The following is a 24,411-nucleotide window of genomic DNA, read 5'->3' as shown; positions in this document are numbered from 1 at the left end:
TCTACGATTTCACAGGCTCCTCCAACAGTGCAACATGATCACAAATAAAACAGATACAATAGTGCAAGAGAATGTTTTGAGATGATCAAGTGAATACAAATAAAATTGAAATAGTTCAAGAAGAGTCTATCAAGTAAATGGAATGATATATTGGATAAATAATTAGCAAAATGCAAACGGATGAATGTTATGGATGTTCTTTAAAAGGTTCATGTGTTTAATGGTCTTATGGCCTGTGGGATGAAACCGTCCCAGAGTCTCTGTATTATCTCTTAACCTGTTACGCACGGCCTCGCCCGGTACCGGGCGGAAAAAACACGTTATTTGCAGGAAACAACGTCTAAGGAATGTTAATATTTAATAAACTATGAATGTTTTATATCCATGTAACGGGAAGAAACTCAGCTAACTGATCTTTTTAATTTTTTTTTCCAAAAAAAAACCCACAATGCTAACACTCAGCCTCTGAATTAGCCACGAGCGGAAAAAATTAACCTAAAACGGCACTTAAACTCACAATAACTCCCTTATTACTTATCCTAGATGCACAGCCAACCACTCGTTTTTGGTGTCCTGGAGACACAGAATCGTTTGGTGCCCACCTCAACACTCAGTGATAAACATTTGCGACGCTATAAACGAAAGCGTACATCATAACATGTGGAGCTAAGTAGCTAGAAACGCTAACATGGCTTACCTTGGTCAAAACTGGTCTTCAATGGCGTTAAAACGATAAAAAAACGATCCTGCAGTTAATCCTGCAGTTAATCCAATGTATCTGTGCCTTCTTTGAAATTATTTCTGATAATCCATAAGCAATAAAACTGCTTTTTAGTTTCCAAATTCCAGAAGAAAAGTTCGCTCCACTCTAACCTAGATTTCGAGTCGCGAAACCCCCACCTTTTCTCTTCACAATGAGTGTGTATGTGGGCCTCCCCCTTCGATTCTATTGGCTCTAACGGTCAGAAAGAGGTGTCAACCATCAAAATCGAGCAAGGGAAGCCAGAGATATAGAAAAAAAAACATTTTCACCCAAATCACCTCAGAGGTGGGGTGGTTTTGGCTAAACCTCTCTAAAAAGGTCAAATGTCACTTGTTTTGCATCAATCTTGATACAGGGTACTTATTATATGTTCTACTTTGGATTCCTAAAGCTTTAAGTCTACTAACCCATCATCCAAGGGTAGTTTTCACTATCTGTAAAAAATAATTTTTGGATGGACACTATCATTTACAGTTTTTTACAATGTAAAATCTGAATTTTCTTTAAAATAAAAAACATTTATATTGATTCTGACACTTCTACATCCAACTCACAGATGTAACCTTGCTTTGATCAAATAAATTATTCATATAACCCTTTTAGAAGTTAACTTGTAGTCATTTGTTTTGGGCATGTCATTTTCGAGCCTGAAACATGAAAAACAGGCTAGGTGCTTAACAGGTTAAGCAATGGCATACTTAAAGGTTAATATACATGCAATATTTTTGGAGTTTCTAACTAGTGTGTTATGTTAATGAGCTCTACTGTCACGAAAAACAGACGATTGGAAAGTATGGATGATTTATTATAGAATGAATATTTGTTCCTGGGTAAATTACATTCCAATGCTTCATTTTAGAGTAAATTTAAAAGGCAAAGATCAAATATTATTTAAAATTTTTTAAAGTGGACCTATCATGCTATATTTGAATAATATAGTGTAGGACCATACCTATATAAGGCATATTTATACTTTTTTTTTTTTCAAAATACCAAACAGATCATGCCTCATTTTGCTCAATTTGACAATTTATAGCTCTGTTTTAGCAAGGGCAGATTCTGTGAGAACAGCACCATCTAGAGGCCTGGCATATGTACTACAGCGTCTCCAGCGCTTTCGAACGGCAATGGCCGTGGCTGTCTCCTCCTGATTGGTGGAGTTGGCCCAATAGCCGTAGCGCCACCGTCCTGACGTCAGGACAGTGTTCAAATCTGGATCAGTTTTTATCAGATCCGTTGCAGCCCCTTTTTTAGAGATTTGGGTATGGAGGAAAATAGAGAGGGTTGTGTTTTCTGACACTTGGTGAGTTCCCTGGAACACCGGGGACACATATTCATGTATACAAGACGTACAAAAGTGCATTTTGCATGATAGGTCCCCTTTAAGTAAACATTAGAATTGTAAGTAAAAAAAAAAAGGTCAGATAAGATAAGATTTATAATAAGATAAAAATATGTATATTATTATACGGAGCTATGTAAAAATCTGCACACAGTACTACAATATATATATATATATATATATATATAAAGACTAAATAAATGTTTGCTGAATTTTGTTGTTTCTAGCACAAACGGAAAAAGAAAATAACATTGCACAACAAACATTTATATTATAAGTTAAAATATATTTGCTGAATGTTCTTGTTTTTTGCACAAACAAAAAAAAAGCTGACTCAAACCAGAGCATTGATTCTCCAATAAATAAACTGACACAAATCAATCTAAAAACTCCCCGTTTGCTTTTTAAACGAGCAGTAAGACTTGTGTGTGTGTGTTCAGTGCATGCAAATCTGCTGACTCACACTTGTAATCCCTCTAAACGTCTCTCTCTCTGTGTTTCTGCAGGAAGGGAAAACGATGTTCGAGCAGGAGCTGTACCACAACTTCTCCATCAGCAGCTCCAGATCCTACTTCATCTCGTTCACAGGAGACGTGAGTGTGTGCCGAGGCATCAGGAAACACACTCTGCCATTATCACACCTTATTAAACCCAGTTAAATGTTCACATGAAGCCCTGCTCTCTCTCTCTCTCTCTCTCTCTCTCTCTCTCTCTCTCTCTCTCTCTCTCTCTCTCTCTCTCTCTCTCTGCCTGTTATAATAGACAGTAAAGTGAAGCAGCTTCAGGAAGAGACTCCACTTTAAAATGTAGTTAAGTTATTTCACCTCACAAAAATCACCACAGTCTATGGCTCAATATTATAGCAATATTGTGATACGAGACTATATATCGTCTTACCTTTTCAATTTCATAATATCCTAATGGTGCGTTCACACCGGAATGTGATTTGTTTGGCGCGTCGCGATTACATGTAAAGTCAATGTAAAGACGCGGATAGACGCAAATCTGCTGGATAAGACGATGAAATTCACCAAACTGTGTGCGACGCTGGATGATATCGTGATCCCAGACACAGCTGCGTTTACAGGACTTCCACAGGAGGTTCAAAGCAGCAATAGTTGTAATATCTTCCATAATAGAGAACCGCAGTGACGCGTCCTAAAACCCGGAAGTAAGTTAGCATTTTTACCACGTCCGGTTCCTTCGTCAAAAAGCAATGCAATTTCTCCATAGGGTTTTGGAAAATATCTGGAAGTAAGGTCTGTGGTTGACACAAATTGAAGAGACAGATCACGTTTTGTTCTACGACATTAAATCCATCAGCAGTGACCCCGCTGGTGATTTCTGAAGAGTTGACGTGTCTGAAAAACGATGGTTGTTACCAAGTGGCTGAATAGGACTACAGAAGTTGTCGAGGCCGTTGTACGTCATTACGCCGAACACGTAAACACTCTTCTAAGTTTGTTCGCTCTGTTCTGCTTGAAAGCAAGTACCTGCCTCCTGCAGACTGTTCAAACAAACGCTTCAACTCGTACCATTTAGAATCTGTATGTTTGAATATGGATCTTAAGTTGGCGTGACGTAGAAGCAGCGATCCTGCTGTAGTTAGTTTATAGCATAACGTTAGCATTTTGCTTCTGGCGACTAGATTTACGATTAGAAAATTATAAAAGTAGTGTAGACATGTGGAGATTATCCGGCTGAACAAAACGTGATCCGTCTCTTAAATGTGTCTCAACCACAGACCTTATTTCCAGCTATTTTCCATAATCCTATGGAGAAATTGCATTGTTTTTTTGACGAAGGAACCGGAAGGAGTTTACTTCCGGGTTTTAGGACGCGTCACTGCGGTTCTCTATTAAGTGCAGAAAGAAACAAAACTATTTTGCTTGGACGCGCAAACAACATCAACAGCGTGTCAAAGGCGTGGCGCGTCTGTTTGAATGACGCCATAAAAATAACTTCAAGCCGCGGTGAAACTCACACAATTAGAGCGATGCGAATATTCTAGAACGGACCATTAGTATTGCCTTTTCCTCGATTTACAGACTAAACTATGGTAAAGTGATGTCTGTGTGTTTCTGAATTTACCAGACATGTCTACCCACTTATTCATAAAATCCTCATTTCTGACGATTATTTACCAAAATGCTCATTGTTTAATTATTTTGTGAAAGCATCAATGTGTTTGAGGTGTTATTTAACTCGAGGGTCTATAGCAGTGATTCTCAAATAGGGGTACGCGGACCCCTGGGGGTACTTTGGGGTACTGCAGGGGGTACGTGAGATTTAAAAAATTAAATTAAAAAAAAGGTTAATTTAAAAAATACCATGCATGATTACAAAAATAATCTTAGTACAATAAGTTAAATAGAAAAACACCATTTTATATAAAATATTCCTAGAACCACCAAGGGGGTCCTCATATAAACATGTCAAATGTGTGTATTGTATTTTATAGTTTTTCACAATATATAATTTTGTTCATTGGTTTGTTAAACATATTACTTCAATTGAAAAACTCCTTGGAAAGATCTGTTTTATAAAAATGTCGTTATGTTATTTTTTTTCATGCATGAAGATGAAAATATCCTTCGTTTGTTGTAATGCATGCACGAAGGAGTTAATAAATCACACACTGAGGGAACATCACTATATTGTAATTATTTATATAGGCTTTTTCGATCAAAAATGTTCGGGGTCGGTCAGGGGGTACTTGGCTGAGAAAATGTTTCAAAGGGGGTACATTACTGAAAAAGGTTTGAGAAGCACTGTCCTATAGCACTGCAGGAAGCCTTGTGCTATAGAAGTCTGTGCTGAATGTATTTCAGGTAAAGCCAGAAATCAGCAATATTTTGAGAAATAATTAACCTGTTAAGCCCGGAGCGGGGGCTGCAGGCTCTTTTTTCACAAAACTGTGTCTCAGGGCTTCTTAACATTTAACAACCTATTAATGTGTCGTACCCACTTAACGGGAAGAAACTCAGCTAACTGACGATACGAACCATTTTTTAACCGAAACAAAACACAAGTCTCACAAGAAGCGTCTAAATGAGCCCTGAGCCAAAAAACACACTTAGCACAGAACTCACGGTAGAAATACTTTATTACTTATCGGATCTGCACAAACAAGATATCAATTAGCAAGCTGAGATTCCACAGATTCTACAGGTATTAGTATCATCACTGAGCGATCATCACTGAGCGATCAGAACTCGCGGCAGGGGAAGCAAAACCAGACATCACACGACGTAGCTTTACGGAGCAAAAACGGGACATTTTCTTACCTTTGCTGTTTTCTGATCAAAAGTTGTGTTCAATGGCATTAAAACGCATAAAACGCTGCTGAAGGTTAATCCAATGTGTCTGAAATGATTACTGATAATCCATCTTCATATTTATGTCAATAATGGAGATTTCATATATAGCTGCTATTAGAGCTACGAGAGCTACAACCCAGCTTCCGGTTTTGGACATTCTGGCTACGCATCACTCATTCACCAATGGGTAAAGTTTAGATGGATTTTAGGAACTTCCCCTCGATTCTATTGGCTCTAACGGTTCAAAAGAGGTGTCAATCATCAAAATCGACCAATGGGTTCCAGAGATAGGTCAAATCCACCCAAATGACCCCAGAAGTGGTTTCTTTTTGCTAAACCTCTCTTAAAAAGGTCAAATGTCACTTGTTTTGCATCAATCTTGATACAGGGTACTTATTATATGTTATAGTTTGGATTCCTAAAGCTTTTAGTCTACTATCCCATCATTCAAGGGTAGTTTTCACTATAAGTAATGGTTTATCTTTTGGACGGAAACTATAATTTACATATTTTTACTATGTTCAATCTGAATTTACTTAAATAAAAAACATCTATATTGATTCTGACTCTTCTACATCCAACTCACAGGTTTATCATTACTTTGAGAAAAAAGATTATTAATTCAACCCTTTTAGAAGTGAAGATATAGTCATTTGTTCTGGGCATGTCGTGCCTGAAAAACAGGCTCAGGGCTTAACAGGTTAAATACGTTTTTCTTAATGTAATGCCATCTTTTGAATTCAACAATGCTTAATCTCTAATCAACACATCCTTATTGAAGTCGTGCAGACTTTAGACTCTATAATCTCCTCTGTTAAGTACTCTTTATTCAAAGTAAGATGTTTTTATTTGAATGATGTGTGTTTTTTCTTCCCCTCAGAACTGTCAGATCGGTCTGAACTTCGCCAGTGAAGAAGAGGCCAAAAGATTCAGAGCGGCCATCAACGACCTGCTGAACCGACGGCAGCGCAAAACCGGTACGTTATACTGACGTCCTCTTCCTCTTCCTCTGTGTGACCTTTCACCTCTCACTCCTGGGCTTCAGAACTCTCTCCTCCTCTTCTGCTAACAAAACTTCAGCCTCCGTCCCAAACCCGTCCGCCTCATTCAAGTCCAGTACTTTCTACTTAAGTAACACTTCATATCCAGGACTTTTACTTGTAACAGAGTATTTATACTTTTACTTAAAGTGGACCTATCATGCTATATGTTAATAATATAGTATAGCACCATACCTATATAAGGCATATTTATACTTTTTTTTTTTCAAAATACCAAACAGATCATGCATTTTAGCCATGCCTCATTTCGCTCAATTTGACATTTTTTAGATCTGTTTTAGCAAGGGCAGATTCAGTGAGAACAGCACCACCTACAGGCCTGGCATATGTACTACAGCGTCTCCAGCGCTTTCGAACGGCAATGTCCGTGGCTGTCTCCTCCTGATTGGTGGAGTTGGCCCAATAGCCGTAGCGCCACCGTCCTGACGTCAGGACAGTGTTCAAATCTGGATCAGTTTTTATCAGATCCGTTGCAGCCCCCTTTTTTAGAGATTTGGGTATGGAGGAAAATAGAGAGGGTTGTGTTTTCTGACACTTGGTGAGTTCCCTGGAACACCGGGGACACATATTCATGTATAAAAGACGTACAAAAGTGCATTTTGCATGATAGGTCCCCTTTAAATACAAGATCTGTGTACTTCATCCACCAAGAGGTTTCTCAACAGGAGTGAATCTGTGCCGACAACAGTAAACATGGAGGGTTTATTGATTGCTGCCACTGTATTATATTTGAGTGCATTTTTTAAATAGGTGTATAGAGGAAGAAGGAGATTCAATTATAATCCCAAGTGCTGTCGGACTCTTGGTCTGAAGAAATGTTTTGGTCTTGAGACTGTTCTTAAATTAAGAAAAAATGATTTACTGAGTGCATTAATCTTTGGTCTCTTATTCGAATATATTCCGTTTATCATACACACCAATATATTGTTGAGTTCCTCTTCGATTAGAGAGTTATACTGAGGTTGTAGTGAATGAATATCACAAAAAAATACTTTTATCAGAAGCTGAGGTATCTTAGTTTGTGAATTAAGGACCCTGGTTGTAAACAAATCTTAGTTTCTTATCGGTTCATGCAAAGATATGCAGCTTCTGGTTGTTGTTGGCGCAGTGTTTGTTGGGGGGTATTAAGCTATGTGCATTGCGTTCATATTAACACCAAAATATTGCAAGTTGATTGAGACGTATCTGAAGATGAGGACGTGTTGAGTTTGGGACAGTTTCCTCCTCCTCTCTGCTGCTGTAACCTGGTTGTGTTTGTCTCTCTGTGGTAAAGCTGTCAGTCTCTGCTCTGTTCTCTGCAGCGAGGCTCCTCTCAGCATGTCGGCCTTTTTGAAGTGCAGCGTTCAAACTGTGATGATGACTGAGGGTCAAACGGACCTGGAGCTTTTTTGAGACACAACTGAGCTTTCAAAGCTTTTGCTTCCCTTCCGCTCAAGACTTCCTGAACTCTTTTTCTGACTGTTTACATCAAATAGAGTGGTGCAGGGATGATGTATATTTATATATTTATTTTTCGACTAAGCAATAGCATCTACCAGGTTCACTCTACAAAAAGCCAATACGATTTTTCCATTGGATTTTAAATTACAGAAAATAAACTGTGTCAAACAAACGTTTATGATGCTTACACGTTTAGTTCAGCAGGATAATCTCCACATATCAACACCACGTTATGCTTTTTGAAGTAAAAATCTAACGTTAGGCTATAAAGGAACTACAGCACGGTCACATGACTTCACGTCACCACCGCTAAGCTAAAGGTGGCTAATGTTGGGCTATAAAGGAACTACAGCATGGTCACATGACTTCACGTCACCACCGCTAAGCTAAAGGTGGCTAATGTTGGGCTATAAAGGAACTACAGCGCGGTCACATGACTTCACGTCACCACCGCTAAGCTAAAGGTGGCTAATGTTGGGCTATAAAGGAACTACAGCACGGTCACAGGACTTCACGTCAACCACCGCTAAGCTAAAGGAGGCTAAATGTTGGGCTATAAAGGAACTACAGCACGGTCACATGACTTCACGTCACCACCGCTAAGCTAAAGGTGTGCTAATGTTGGGCTATACAAGGAACTACAGCGCGGTCACATGACTTCACGTCACCACCGCTAAGCTAAGGTGGCTAATGTTGGGCTATAAAGGAACTACAGCACGGTCACATGACTTCACGTCACCACCGCTAAGCTAAAGGAGGCTAATGTTGGGCTATAAAGGAACTACATGCACGGTCACATGACTTCACGTCACCACCGCTAAGCAAAAAGGTGGCTAATGTTGGGCTATAAAGGAACTACAAGCACGGTCACATGACTTCACTTCACCACCGCTAAGCTAAAGGTGGCTAATGTTGGGCTATAAAGGAACTACAGCACGGTCACATGACTTCACGTCTCCACCGCTAAGCTAAGGTGGCTAATGTTGGGCTATAAAGGAACTACAGCATGGTCACATGACTTCACGTCTCCACTGCTAAGCTAAAGGTGGCTAATGTTGGGCTATAAAGGAACTACAGCACGGTCACATGACGTCACGACACCGCCGCTAAGCTAAAAGCGGCTAATGTATGAACATGATGACGTTCAGTCGTCTCATTTAGACACTTGTTAGGAACCGCCGTTTTTAAATCCACCAAAAGGGTATTTACTGATTTATTTTATGTCGTAGAACAATAATCTCTTCATCTTGTGTTAACCACAGACCTTATTCCAGGACCCAAAACATATTCAAACATATCATTGACTTCGAGATGATGGAACAGGAAGTGCTAAAATGCTGACTAATGTCCTGGTTTTAGGACTCATTCCTGCACCCCTCTCTACATAAGGCAGCATGTTTTCCTCTGAAAGCTTCAACACTTGTGGGCTTTGAATCTTTAAAACTCGTCTTGCTTGAACTGCCACAAAACTAAACCTGCGCACACTTTCTGAAACCCTCTTCTCTCACCTTTTAAAAAAAACTCTAAATATCTTCCATTTTACGTGTTGATATTCTGAAACTATAATCGTGTTAATTTCTCTTTTTGCAGAGAAGAGAGGTGACCCTAAAAATGGTACGTTGAACTCTAAATGTCGATGATTCAGATTCTCCTCCAGCTGCTGTGGCCTCTGGTCTGCTCCGTCATCTTGACCTGGATTAACAAAAAAAACATCTGCTGATTTTTAAATGACAATCTCCAGATGTACCGTCTGTTTGGTGTGGTGACGAAAAAAAGAACCTACTGGTCAAAAACTTGGCTGTTTTTTAAATGGATAAAAACGGTATAATTTAGACACCAAATGCAATATTCAAATGCAAGAAGACTAACATTTTAAATAAGAAGCCCACGTCAAATAAGTACAGATGCAATATTAAAAAAAATGTGCTTGTTTTACTCTCGGCGTGCGCCCTCATACCAAAATGCAGATTTTCCCCGTAAAATGTTAAAGTGATGCCAGAAAACGATATTTCTGTTCGTCAAAAACTGTATTATTACTCCAAAAATATGAACATGGTGTCAAATAGAGCGTCTGACGGCAGAGACAGTTTTGTTTTTACGGAGCTCCGAATTGATATATCTTATATACAAGATCAGCGCCATAGTACTCATACTATATCTTTTAGAAACACCCCTGATGACCATATAACAAGTGGTGACGCAGCAGCCAGTATTAACATTATGAAATTGTGGAATTCTGTATCGCACAGATTGTTTTTATTTAACAGTGTTGTAAACGTTCAAGGTTTTATCAGCTTTCTCATTTCAACAATAAAACAGTTTTGCTTTGTCACAAGGAAGTACCAAATCTGATGAATCCTATTCATACTACAACTTCTCACTTAACCTACAGTATGCGACAAACATTAGTGTACTGTATTCTGAGTGAGTATTTCTAATACAAATGAGTTTGTAGTATACCATGAGTAGGCCTGAGTATCTCTGCAGCTCCACAATACTTTATTAAAAATGGGTTTTTAACATATTTAGCCTTTTAACAAATAGGATTTTTGTTTTGCATTACTTTCAATTACATTTTGATTAATTGTGCAGCCCTTATTCGTATAGATTCTTCTTCTCAAACACCTGACTGCATCCTATATCCTCTTAAACGTTTGTCTATATATCCAGTAGCAGACCGTGGTTTTACAAAGCAGCTCGTAGAAAGTAGAGGCAAGAATCTGATTATAAACGGAGCAGACACTTTACCCGAAGATATGTTTTTGTGCGCGACTGTGTGACAGCGCCGTGGTGTTTCCTGACTCGCTGTTTTGCAGACTTCATGACTCACACTCACACATATAGGAGGGAGTCAGCCGCAGGTTAATCTGTCAGCAGGAAGCCCATCTGTGCCATATGTGGACCACATGGCCTCCGTTGTTGTTCCCTTTAAACCCTGTCGTGCTGCACATTAAGGCTAATCTCTAATCTCCATAGTTACTGCTGCTTCACATTTGTTCTGGTCGCTTCATCTTTCTTAAATAAATGTTTTAATATTCATAAAAAAGTGTTTATGAATCAGCATTACATTTGACTAACACCCATGTAGATGTGCCAGTATTAGCTCAACGGTGCATGTATTACTTTGTTTGCAAAAACAGAATTAAAGAAATGGATAGATGTAAGGTCTCCAACATGTGTCGAATGGCTGGATTGTGGATATCTCAAAAGACCTGAAGAATTCACACACTTACTATTTTATCACAATATTTCAACTAAAACTGCCTGCAGCCTGATATTCTTTTAAACCATTGACCTTATACTTTACGTTATATATATACTTTGATTGATAGTATGATGTAGATGCAATATTTTATAAAGCTCAGCCATTTCAAAAGTGTTCCTTTCCACACCAAACAAGGCTGATATTTTAAGATCTATCCAATTTGTAGGCGGTTTATACAAAGCTCACACCATTTGTTTTTGACACCTCCTTGTGGACGTAAGGCCAGAACATTTTTTTGCAGGTTTAATGTGGATGTGGTCTAAAGTTAAGTTAGCGGGACTACAATTTGTATTTGTCAAAACCTGGGGAAGAGAATAAGCTCCATTTACATGACATGTCATCAGCAGTTGCTTTCATCCAATATGCTTACTCTAAGTGCATTAAACATAGAGATACAAGCTCAGAACGGCAAGAAAAATACAGATACAGTAGCTTATAATAAATCAAACCATTTTTAGGGCTGGTGCATTAGTTTCAAATAGACTAAAACGTATCTTCTGTACAAGATAAACGGCTTGGAAGATGTCTAAACTTCCTGCTGTGCTGAAATCAATGGGTCGCCTACCATTTTTAAACCAGGATGGCAAGCAGGTGTGTCTTTGTTGACGGTTACCTGGGTTCATCATAACCTTTAGGGAGCAGCAAGCCGATTGGCCGATGCAGAGCAAAGTGCTGAAGTGTATAGTTGAACCGTTTCCTGGATGTAGGAAGGACCGAATCCCTTCACAGCACTATAGCCAAGCACCAGTGTGTTGAATAGAGTGGCGAAGTCCCTCCCCTTCCGGTTGAGCCCCATGGGACCTTATTTCGGAAAAATTATGTATTGAAGTCAATGGAGAGAGAAAGATTATCTTTCGATCCCGTTTGAATTGTGCCACGAATTACACATATGATGTTTGTCAATTTAAAAGATAATTTTGCAAGTAAAAAAAAAAAAAATGTGTCGTAAAACTGTGAAGTAACACATTTGTTTGTGTGAAACGCTCAATGAACTACATCTCTGGTCAACAACACACGTCACCAAGATGGCCGTCACTACTGTCTTGTCAACAAATGATTGACTACCCTCACTATCACTACAATGAAACACGTCCTGAAGAATGTCATGCAAAGCTGCCTGCCTGCCTTCCTTTGATTCTCTCTGAACTGCCTGGTCGTTTTAATGTTTAATGTCAACCATTTGTGCAGATAGCATGAAGTAGAGAAGATCGCCGAGGCTAACGTTAGCGTTAGCATTTCTCCCCCGGAATTAAATGGTGTATTATAGAATGATCACACCGGTGACAGTACTATTCAAAGGGTTCACGAAATATGACTACTACTCTACTGTTTAACATTTTGGGTTACTTAATGTTACTTCATGTTAAGGCTAATAAAAATGACAAGGCTGTAATGCTAACTATCGTGCTAGCTACTAGCTAGGTAGCTAACTTGATCAAGCCACTCCTGGTCCTTTCATCAGACGGGAAGCAAAAGAACGAGCAAGACCCATTGCTGGTATGATAACAACGTGGTACTAAGCACACAGGCATCTTGTTAAAGTTATTTTATCTTAGCCAGCGCCATATAGATAGATTATATCTATATGGCGCTGATCTTAGCTATCTCTTAGTGGAGGAAAACAATTGTGACATCACTTATGCGACTCTGGGATTTGTAGTCTTTCTAGTTACGTATTTTTCATAGTCTTATATTTCAACAGTTTTACGACAAACTGTGACTTTGACATGGAAATGATTTTTTAAGATTGACAAACATCATATGTGTAATTCATGGCACAATTCAAACGGGATCGAAAGATAAGTTTTCTCTCCCCATTGACTTCAATGCATTATTTTTCCGAAATAAGGTCCCATACCCCGGAAGTAAGTGGGAGGGACTTCGCCACTCTATTGATAGATAGATAGATAGATCGTACTTTATTGATCCCAAATTGGGAAATTGTTTTTGTTACAGCAGCATAAAAGGCATTTTACAACAAAACAAAACTACAAAATATACAAGAATAGAAATAAAATAAAATAAAATATAAAATATACATGTCGAAATAGAAAATATACATGCAGATATTATATATATATATATATATACAAATATATATATATATATTCAAAATATATGGAATATGGAGTATTAAATATGAAACAGATTATGTGTGAGTAAAATGTACAACGTGGTTTTATTTCAAGAGAAACTATGGAGCAGAGAGTTCTCTTCCAGCCAGAGGTGATTTGTTGTACAGTGTTATTGCAGTGGGCAGGAATGTTTTCCTGTACCAAACGCTGGTAAAATATGCAAGTTGACAATAAATGTGTATCAGTCCCTTCAGTAGCCAGTTGCACGGTGGACAACATCAGTGAATTTTGTACGAAGAGTGTCTTTGCTTTTGGGGAGGCAGCTACAACGTGAAGCCTATCTTAGTGTGTTTGTTCATGAGGTCTAGGCAAACACAGTTGTGAGTTTTGGTCGCAGTGCATCAGAGTTTTAATTATTCTCCTCTGAACAGACTGTTATCTTTCATTAAGCCCTCTGACTGTGGGCAAACAGTGAGGCGACAGAGAGCAGGATTAACATACACCGAAACGAATCAGTCGTCTCTTTCATGAGCTCCAAAATGTTCTCCCTGCGATCGGGCTTTCTCCACATTCACTCTGACATTTCAGTTGTGAAGCATGAGACCAACAGAGGGGCGATGCTGCTGTGGATTTTCTCTGAATGTGGGTCTCAGTTTCTCTATTGTTCTTGTCCTCATTGTGAGAACAGGAATGACAAGAACTGGTCTAGTGAAGCAGCTTCAGGGTTACATTGTTTGGGAATGTTGAGGCCTCGGAGTCTCTTGTTACCTGATGTGAACTCTTAAATCCAGCCTCAGCTTCTCCACTTGATCTTTATTGATGAGGGCTTGAATATATACTCTTTTCTGTATCCAGTCAATTAGGAAAGGTAGTTGTAAGTTAATGCTGTCAGGTTTGTTTTGCAAAAGATCTAAGAGTTTTATGTTGAGTTTCGCTGCTTTCCTTATGGAGTCTATCAAGTTACACTCCAGTCTCTCAAAGAGTTTGATCGCACGTGTTCTTGGCAGGAACTCAAGTTTTTCTTGGCGAAACAAGAAACAGTGTTTAGTGAAATCTGCAGAATGATGCCGACGTTTCGGACATTACTTTGGGAAGCATCAACATGTTTTTCCTGAATACAATTTAAACGTTGAACAAAGTTCGCCTTCACTTGTTTTCTTCTTGACCTTCTACTTTGTTTGGGAATGTTGAGGCCGCCGAATCTCTCGTTACCTGATGTGAACTCTTAAATCCAGCCTCAGCGTCTTCACTTGATGTTCATTGACAATGGCTTGAATATATACTCTGAGCTGTTTCCAGCCAAGTAGGAAGGGAAGTTGTAAGTTGATGCTGTCAGGTTTGTTTTGGAGAAGAAACCAGAGTTGTATTGGTGAGTTTAGCAGCTTTCCTCATGGAGTCTGGATTCAAAGAGTTTGATCGGCGCATGTTTTTTTGTCCGCAACCCTAGTTTGTCAATGAACAAAGTTGTTTTGTTCTTGTCCTCATTGTGAGAACAGGAATGACAAGAACTGGTCTAGTGTAGCAGCTGCTTGTGTTGGTACTTCAGGGATAATCTTCTTTGTTTGGGAATATTGAGGCCTCCGAGTCTCTCGTTACCTGATGTGACCTCTTAAATCTTCTTCACAGATGCTCTTTATTGACGAGGACTTGAATATAAACTCTTTACTGTATCAAGCAGAGTAGGAAGAGTGGGTTTAAGGTTTGTTTTGGAGAAGAACCAAGGTTTGTTTTGGCCGGTTTGCCAGTTTTCCTTATGGAGTCTGTCAAAAGCAGTGCTCATGTGTTTGGCAGCGAGTTAAGTTTTCTAGGCAAACAAGAAACTGCATTTAGTGGAAGTGTGTGTATATATATATATATATATATTCTTCAAGTTTGTATCTTCCTGGTCGAATGCACTTATTGTAAGTCGCTTTGGATAAAAGTGTCAGCTAAATGTAAAGTAATGTAATATGTTTTGCTAAATGATACCTAGATGTCAGTACTGATACAAATGGAAGATGTTGGATACCTTACTTTGAGAAGTATAGACTCTTTTTGCTTCAATAGAAACTTTTTTCATGAAACAAATGTTGCTTTTCCTTGTATAGTTTGCCTCTGAATCTCTCGCTCCCTGATGTGAACTCTTAAATCCATCGCAGCTTCTTCACAGATGCTCTTCATTGACGATGGTTTGAATATATACTCTTCGCCGTGTCGAGCCAAGTAGGAAGGAAAGTTGTAAATCGATTCTGTCGTGTTTCTCTTGGAAAAGAAAGCAGAGTTTCGCTGCTTTCCTTATGGAGTCTATCAAGTTACACTCCAGTCTCTCAAAGAGTTTGATCGCACGTGTTCTTGGCAGGAACTCAAGTTTTTCTTGGCAAAACAAGAAACAGTGTTTAGAGAAATCTGCAGAATGATACCGACGTTTCCAACATTACTTTGAGAAGCATCAACATGTTTATCCTGAATACAATTCAAACAAAGTTCACCTTCACTTGTTTTCTTCTTGTCCTCCTACTTTGTTTGGAATGTTGAGCCCTCCGAATCTCCCGTTACCTGATGTGAACTCTTACATCTTCTTCACATATGCTCTTTATTGACAAAAGCTTCGATATATACTCTGAGCTGTTTCCAGCCAAGTAGGAAGGGAAGTTGTAAGTTCATGCTGTCAGGTTTGTTTTGGAATAAATCCAAGAATTGAATTGGCGAGTTTAGCAGCTTTCCTCATGGAGGCTGGAGATATTGGAAGAGTTCTGCACGCATCTTTTCTAGGCCGTAACTCGATTTAGTCAATGAACAAAGTTTGCCTTCCTGTTGTTTTGTTCGTGTCCTCATTGTGAGAACAGGAATGACGAGAACTGGTCTAGTGAAGCAGCTTCTTGTGCGTTGGTACTTCAGGGATAATTGTCTTTGTTTGGGAAGGTTGAGGCCTCCGAGTCTCTCGTTACCTGATGTGACCTCTTACATCTTCTTCATATATGCTCTTTATTGGTGATGGCTTCAATATATACTCTGAGTTGTTTCCAGCCAAGTAGGAAGTTAATGCTGTCAGGTTTGTTTTGGAGAAGAAACCAGAGTTTTATTGGCGAGTTTAGCTTTCCTCATGGAGTCTTTGCAGGAGCTCATCTGGTACTTGAGTAAAAGTAGAAGTACTCAGGTCTTGTACTTGAGTAAAAGTAGAAGTACTCAGACCTTGTACTTGAGTAAAAGTAGAAGTACTCAGGTCTTGTACTTGAGTAAAAGTAGAAGTACTCAGGTCTTGTACTTGAGTAAAAGTAGAAATACTCAGGTCTTGTACTTGAGTAAAAGTAGAAGTACTCTGATCTTGTACTTGAGTAAAAGTAGAAGTACTCAGATCTTGTACTTGAGTAAAAGTAGAAGTACTCAGGTCTTGTACTTGAGTAAAAGTAGAAATACTCAGGTCTTGTACTTGAGTAAAAGTAGAAGTACTCTGATCTTGTACTTGAGTAAAAGTAGAAGTACTCAGATCTTGTACTTGAGTAAAAGTAGAAGTACTCAGACCTTGTACTTTAGTAAAAGTAGAAGTACTCTGATCTTGTACTTGAGTAAAAGTAGAAGTACTCAGACCTTGTACTTGAGTAAAAGTAGAAGTACTCAGACCTTGTACTTGAGTAAAAGTAGAAGTACTCAGACCTTGTACTTGAGTAAAAGTAGAAGTACTCAGACCTTGTACTTTAGTAAAAGTACCAGAGTGTAGGAATACTCTGTTACAGTAAAAGTCCTGCATTCAAAAGGTTCCTCAAGTAAAAGTAGAAAAGTATTATCATCAAAATATAGTTCAAGTAGCGACAGTAAAAGTAGTCATTGTGCAGATTGGTCCATTTCAGAATATTATATATGATATGTTTTATAATGATTGATCATGAAAGTGTTCTCAAAGCTGGTAAAGGTGCAGCTAGTTTGAATGACTTTGTATACTGCAGGGTAGCTTGTGAATTTACTCCAGGTGGAACTAAAGTCTGATTTAACACTTGATTATATTTCACATCATTCATCCACATCTGTGAAGTAACTAAAGGTATTAAATACATGTAGTGGGGTAGAAGTACACCATGTACCTCTGAATTGAAGTGGAGTAGAAGTACACAGTAGCATAACATGGAAATACTAAAGTACAAGTATCTCTAAATTGTACTTGAGTAAATGCACTTAGTTACTTACCATCTCTGTTGAGAAGTATAAATACGTTTACCTTCAATACCATCATTTTATCAAAGAGGCCAAATATCTTTAGTCTTCTCATCTTTCTCAGTACTCTATACCCAAACTCCTCCCATGATCAGCACCTCACCTCCTGGTTCTTGGGGTTTGAGGGTTTGAGGCGAGACAGTTTTCCTGGTCGTAGACTTCCAGCATTCATGGGGAGTCGGGGGATTTAGACTGTGATTAGCTGTGGATTAGTGATTTCTGTCAGATGCTGCCGAGGTTTGTGTTGAGATTAGGAGGAATTCCAGGACTCGAGGAATTCTATCAAACCGACGGGAGAGGAAAGACTGACACTTGACCTTTTGGATATTAGAGGAGATGGATAATGAAGGCTCAGTGTGAGGGTTAACGACGGACATATTGATCCCTCAGGTAGCAGGGGTTACTGAAGACATATTGTGACAACACAAGAGTCAGTTAGGTTACAATACTGCAGTAAAAACCTGCCAGCAAACCCAATAACTGTGTTTCTATAACCGCCTTTTGAATATTTCTTCACCCCTCCCCGCACAAAAACATTTTTGGTAGCAAAATAACAAGCTTAAGTACAAAACATTAATAATTACTTTACAAACATATTTAAAGGTGGGGTAGGTAATTTGAGAAACCAGCTCGAGATCGCTAGAATTTGAATTTGCATTCCATGGAATATAACAAAAAGTGTATCTCGAGCCGGTTTCTCAAAATTACCTACCCCACCTTTAACTTGACTTTTCTATTCTTTCTACATGTTTTCAGCCACGTTTTAACCATACATCTTTTTTAATGATTTTACTTCTGTCGTTTAACATCAATACTTGCTTCTTGATCACACTCAATAAAGGAGGGGGGTTACCTTGGTTGCTGATTGGCTAATGGTTACACAAGACAAAACATCGTTATGACATCATAAAGTGGCCAAAATCTGATCAGCTCATTTTCAGACAGGTTTTTATAAAAATGGATCAGGACAAAAAGAGAGAGAATCTTTGTTCCTGAAACTTTCAGAGTCTCTTTACACAGAGGGGACACATGTTGATGAAGAAGAGACATGAAGAAGAGGGGACACATGTTGATGTAGAAGAGACATGAAGAGAGGGGACACATGTTGATGAAGAAGAGACACGAAGAAGAGGGGACACATGTTGATGTAGAAGAGACATGAAGAAGAGGGGGACACATGTTGATGTTAGAAGAGACATGAAGAAGAGGGGACACATGTTGATGTAGAAGAGACATGAAGAAGAGGGGACACATGTTGATGTAGAAGAGACATGAAGAAGAGGGGACACATGTTGATGTAGAAGAGACATGAAGAAGAGGGGACACATGTTGATGTAGAAGAGACATGAAGAAGAGGGGACACATGTTGATGTAGAAGAGACATGAAGAAGAGGGGACACATGTTGATGTAGAAGAGACATGAAGAAGAGGGGACACATGTTGATGTAGAAGAGACATGAAGAAGAGGGGACACATGTTGATGTAGAAGAGACATGAAGAAGAGGGGACACATGTTGATGTAGAAGAGACATGAAGAAGAGGGGACACATGTTGATGAAGAAGAGACATGAAGAAGAGGGGACACATGTTGATGAAGAAGAGACATGAAGAAGAGGGGACACATGTTGATGTAGAAGAGACATGAAGAAGAGGGGACACATGGTGATGTAGAAGAGACATGAATAAGAGGGGACACATGGTGATGTAGAAGAGACATGAAGAAGAGGGGACACATGTTGATGTAGAAGAGACATGAAGAAGAGGGGACACATGTTGATGTAGAAGAGACATGAAGAAGAGGGGACACATGGTGATGTAGAAGAGACATGAAGAAGAGGGGACACATGTTGATGTAGAAGAGACATGAAGAAGAGGGGACACATGTTGATGTAAGAAGAGACATGAAGAAGAGGGGACACATGTTGATGTAGAAGAGACATGAAGAAGAGGGGACACATGTTGATGTAGAAGAGACATGAAGAAGAGGGGACACATGGTGATGTAGAAGAGACATGAAGAAGAGGGGACACATGTTGATGTAGAAGAGACATGAAGAAGAGTGGACACATGTTGATGTAGAAGAGACGTGAAGAAGAGGGGACACATGTTGATGTAGAAGAGACGTGAAGAAGAGGGGACACATGTTGATGTAGAAGAGACGTGAGGAAGAGGGGAAACATGTTGATGTAGAAGAGACGTGAAGAAGAGGGGACACATGTTGATGTAGAAGAGACGTGAAGAAGAAGGGACACATGTTGATGTAGAAGAGACGTGAAGAAGAGGGGACACATGTTGATGTAGAAGAGACGTGAAGAAGAGGGGACACATGTTGATGTAGAAGAGACGTGAAGAAGAGGGGACACATGTTGATGTAGAAGAGACGTGAAGAAGAGGGGAAACATGTTGATGTAGAAGAGACGTGAAGAAGAGGGGACACATGTTGATGTAGAAGAGACGTGAAGAAGAGGGGACACATGTTGATGTAGAAGAGACGTGAAGAAGAGGGGACACATGTTGATGTAGAAGAGACATGAAGAAGAGGGGACACATGTTGATGTAGAAGAGACTGAGAAGAGGGGACACATGTTGATGTAGAAGAGACATGAAGAAGAGGGGACACATGTTGATGTAGAAGAGACATGAAGAAGAGGGACACATGTTGATGTAGACGAGACATGAAGAAGAGGGGACACATGTTGATTGTAGAAGAGACATGAAGAAAGAGGGGGACACATGTTGATGTAGAAGAGACATGAAGAAGATGGGACACATGTTGATGTAGAAGAGACACTGAAGAAGAGGGGACACATGTTGATGTAGAAGAGACATGAAGAAGAGGGGGACACATGTTGATGTAGAAAGAGACATTGAAGAAGAGGGGACAACATGTTGATGTAGAGAGACATGAAGAAGAGGGGACACATGTGATGTAGAAGAGACATGAAGAAGAGGGGGACACATGTTGATGTAGAGGAGACATGAAGAAGAGGGGACACATGTTGATGTAGAAGAGACATGAAGAAGAGGGGACACATGCTGATGTAGAAGAGACGTGAAGAGAGGGGACACATGTTGATGTAGAAGAGACATGAAGAAGAGGGGACACATGTTGATGTAGAAGAGACATGAAGAAGAGGGGACACATGTTGATGTAGAAGAGACATGAAGAAGAGGGGACACATGCTGATGTAGAAGAGACGTGAAGAAGAGGGGACACATGTTGATGTAGAAGAGACATGAAGAAGAGGGGACACATGTTGATGTAGAAGAGACATGAAGAAGAGGGGACACATGGTGATGTAGAAGAGACATGAAGAAGAGGGGACACATGTTGATGTAGAAGAGACATGAAGAAGAGGGGACACATGCTGATGTAGAAGAGACATGAAGAAGAGGGGACACATGTTGATGTAGAAAAAGTGGATTTTGCGTAATAGGTGACCTTTAATATTCGCTGTGTAGAAGTGTTGTTTTTAAATGGACGCCAGCTCATGTACGTCTCTCTGTTTTCAGGTCCAGCGCTGCACATTGCCACTGTGGACATCAAGAACCCGGAGATCAACAACAGCCGCTTCCACAACTCTCACAGCCAGCAGCAGCCGTACCACCTGAACAACATGCTCCACCGGAAGGACAAGAAGGCCAAAGCCAGCAAGAAGAAGAAGCTGACCAAGGCGGACATCGGCACGCCGAGCAACTTCCAGTGAGTCTCCTGTCTCCAAAAGTCTGTCCAAAACCCAGAGATATAATCGAATACAAAGGAAAGCAGAAAGTCCTCACGTTGGAGAAGCTAAACCAGGCATTTGTTGGAGTTTTTAATTGAATAATCACTCAAGAAATCATTGATTATTTGTTTCACCTCCAATCATTTTCTATGTTTACTTACAATAGTGTTTTTAGTCCCCAGTATGGCTCAAACTCTAAAACCCAGATATTATCGAACAAAGGAAAGCAGAAAGTCCTCACGTTGGAGAAACTAAACCAGGCAATTGTTGGAGTTATTCATTTAAATATTACTTAAGCAACTCATTGATTATTCATATAACTTTCAAGTCATTTTTTATGTGGGGGAACTCTTTCTGCAGCTCAAGGTTTTAACTAGTTCAGAGTGTAATCATCAACATTCTTCATCAGTGAGACTAAAGCAATATGGACCCTGAATCTAACTAGAGCTCTCGTCCATAGGAAAGAATGTGCGCCAGAGAACCTTCGTCCCTGAACAGTAAACTACCTCATGGCGGCTTGTGCTCTGTCATAGACTGGCAACAACAATGCGCCCAAGCTGCTCGTCCTTAAGAGAGATAGCAGCAATACCCCAAGGCCGTAGAACTATGTCATGAGAAAGGAGACAGTGAGAGAAGAACATGATGAACTGTGTCGAAGGTTGAATACCTAAGCAAATTATTCCCTAACACTTACAATACCTTTTTAGTCCTCGTGTGGCTCAAACTCCAAACGCAACAGGTTAAGCTCTAGTGACACTAATGGCTAGTTCAACGTGATAAATAAGTGTTTTAAAACGGAAAAGCCATGGGATGATTTGGGAAATGTTTGTTAGCAAGTCTAACCCCGATGTTTTAAGCTTTGACTTTTGCCATTTTAAACAAGCTCCAAAAAAGTTATTTTAATTTGGTTTTCTGTTTGTTTTTTTGCTATAATTATTTATACATTACTAAAAAATATACAAATAGCCAATAAAATATGGCAATAGTAATCCTATATTATTCATTATGCATCAACCTTTATTCGTAGTAGTTTTTTGGGAGTATTGTGTATTATGTTTGTTTTCATTTCAACCGAAAGGAAAATCCTTGCAGTCAAATGTTTTGCTTAATTTCTCATTAGAGAAAATATTACCTTACAATATAAGCAAATATTTTGGCAGCATGTCTCAAGCCTTGGGAAATCCACAAATATTTCTCACTGAAGCTACAAAACCCCCGTGTGTGTGTGTGTGTGTGTGTGTGTGTGTGTGTGTGTGTGTGTGTGTGTGTGTGTGTGTGTGTGTGTGTGTGTGTGTGTGTGTGTGTGTGTGTGTGTGTGTGTGTGTGTGTGTGTGTGTGTGTGTGTGTGGTGTGTGTGGGTGTGTGTGTGTGTGTGTGTGTGTGTGTGTGTGTGTGTGTGTGGTGTGTGTGTGTGTGTGTGTGTGTGTGTGTGTGTGTGTGTGTGTGTGTGTGTGTGTGTGTGTGTGTGTGTGTGTGTGTGTGTGTGTGTGTGTGTGTGTGTGTGAGAAACATGTTGCAAACATGTTGCATTGTGGTCTGAGAGCTTCTCAATGACCCTCTGTATATCTGACTGATGTCACTCTTACTGAAGTTTGTGTGTGTGGGCTCCTTATTGAGCATGCTAAACATGCTTCTGTATATTTATGCGTGTGATCTCACCACATATCTGCATATCTGTCCCGTCTTCTGCAGGCACATCGGTCACGTGGGCTGGGATCCAAACACGGGATTTGATGTAAGTCACACACACACACACACACACACACACACACACACACACACACACACGGGAACACAATAGCGACCTGTGTGGCGGCTGCATGATGAAATCACACAATAGGCTCTTTTTGCTTCCTGCTCATATTCAAAAACGTGTCACTGTGTCTCAGAAAGTGGACACAGAGTTCACTGAACACTGAAGGAATGAATGCATGGAGATATTTAAATATAAAAGCACTGAAAGCCCTTTATTCTTCCAAATTCTCCAACAAGTCCTTATTCCATGAATAGCTGTGGTACAGGAATTAGACCGTTGTAATCTTACGAGTATTTATGATGTGATGATGTGCGTCCAGTTGGAAATAAACAGGTTGTTTTCATCAGAGTTCTCATTTAATGATTGATAAATATCTGTAGTTGTAAACGGAGGCTGTCTCATTTTTCAACTGACGACTGCTTTCCATAGCTGCCTCGTTATCGTCTCCGTTTGTCCTTCATGCTCCTGAGAACATGTCAGTCCCAGAATGCATTGCAGCGTGACAGGAGCAAGAGGTGTGAATGTTTTCTTTGGAGGAGATCATGCAGATCTGCAGTTTGATTTGAATGGAGAGTAGCTGAGTGCGGTCAGGTGTAAAGCAGGGTGTAGTTGCACCTGTTGGCCACCAGAGGGCACAGCAGCACTGGGACTGTGAGGAGTCGAGGTGTATTTGTTATCAGTTGAAACAGAGAGGTTTAAAAAGATCCTTACTAAGTGCTGGACTAAACAGGAAACCAGTCGAGATCTTCTTCATTTGACGAACCGTCAGACAAAACTAATCTAAAACCCCCAAAGTTAAGAAGGAATAAAGACTTGTTGAATAACAAAAAGCAAGGGCCACATAATAACTTGCTAGTAACTGGGGCTTGATCCACTCTGTACTTCCTTTCATGCAGTAGTGGCCCTACAAAAAGAAGAAGAACATTGGTCAAATAACTAAAATAAATAATAAAAAACGATTTTACAAAAAAAGAAGATCAGAGAAGATGTTGCTGTGTTCTGTATTAAAATGTCAGGTTGAGATCTTTTAGATAATTTGCAGGATGATACCAGAGGTGAACATAATTCTTCTAATTTTATTTGTTTTAAAATATGTCTCGCCATAAAAAAAACATTTACAGAGGCATGCATCAAATATTAAGAGCATGTGTAAGGTAGTGTGATAGCAGCCAGGAAACCGTAGGTTTTTGTAATTGTTTATATTTATTTAAAGGGGACCTATCATGCAAAATGCACTTTTGTACGTCTTTTCTACATGAATATGTGTCCCCGTTGTTCCAGGGAACTCACCAAGTGTCAGAAAACACAACCCTCTCTATTTTCCTCCATACCCAAATCTCTAAAAAAGGGGCTGCAACGGATCTGATAAAAACTGATCCAGATTTGAACACTGTCCTGACGTCAGGACGGTGGCGCTACGGCTATTGGGCCAACTCCACCAATCAGGAGGAGACAGCCACGGCCATTGCCGTTCGA

At 39.6% G+C, this 24,411-nt stretch overlaps 1 protein-coding gene across 2 annotated transcripts in view; it reads left to right on the top strand.

Moving 5' to 3' along the window:
- LOC117479740 (neural Wiskott-Aldrich syndrome protein-like) overlaps nt 1–24,411 on the top strand; it is a 43,878-nt gene that overhangs the window by 10,757 nt on the left and 8,710 nt on the right. The window contains exons 3-7 of one of the 2 annotated variants that reach the window (XM_034126831.1): nt 2,612–2,698; nt 6,306–6,402; nt 9,517–9,540; nt 20,968–21,157; nt 22,872–22,914. In XM_034126831.1, coding sequence (XP_033982722.1) covers nt 2,612–2,698; nt 6,306–6,402; nt 9,517–9,540; nt 20,968–21,157; nt 22,872–22,914 — 441 coding nt within the window. The remainder of the gene's footprint in view (nt 1–2,611; nt 2,699–6,305; nt 6,403–9,516; nt 9,541–20,967; nt 21,158–22,871; nt 22,915–24,411) is intronic. The other variant, XM_034126832.1, reaches the window with a different exon arrangement.

Source organism: Trematomus bernacchii, unplaced genomic scaffold (genome assembly GCF_902827165.1).
Source record: "Trematomus bernacchii unplaced genomic scaffold, fTreBer1.1, whole genome shotgun sequence".
Classification (NCBI taxonomy): Eukaryota; Metazoa; Chordata; class Actinopteri; order Perciformes; family Nototheniidae; genus Trematomus; species Trematomus bernacchii.
This window is presented reverse-complemented; position numbering and strand designations above follow the sequence as displayed.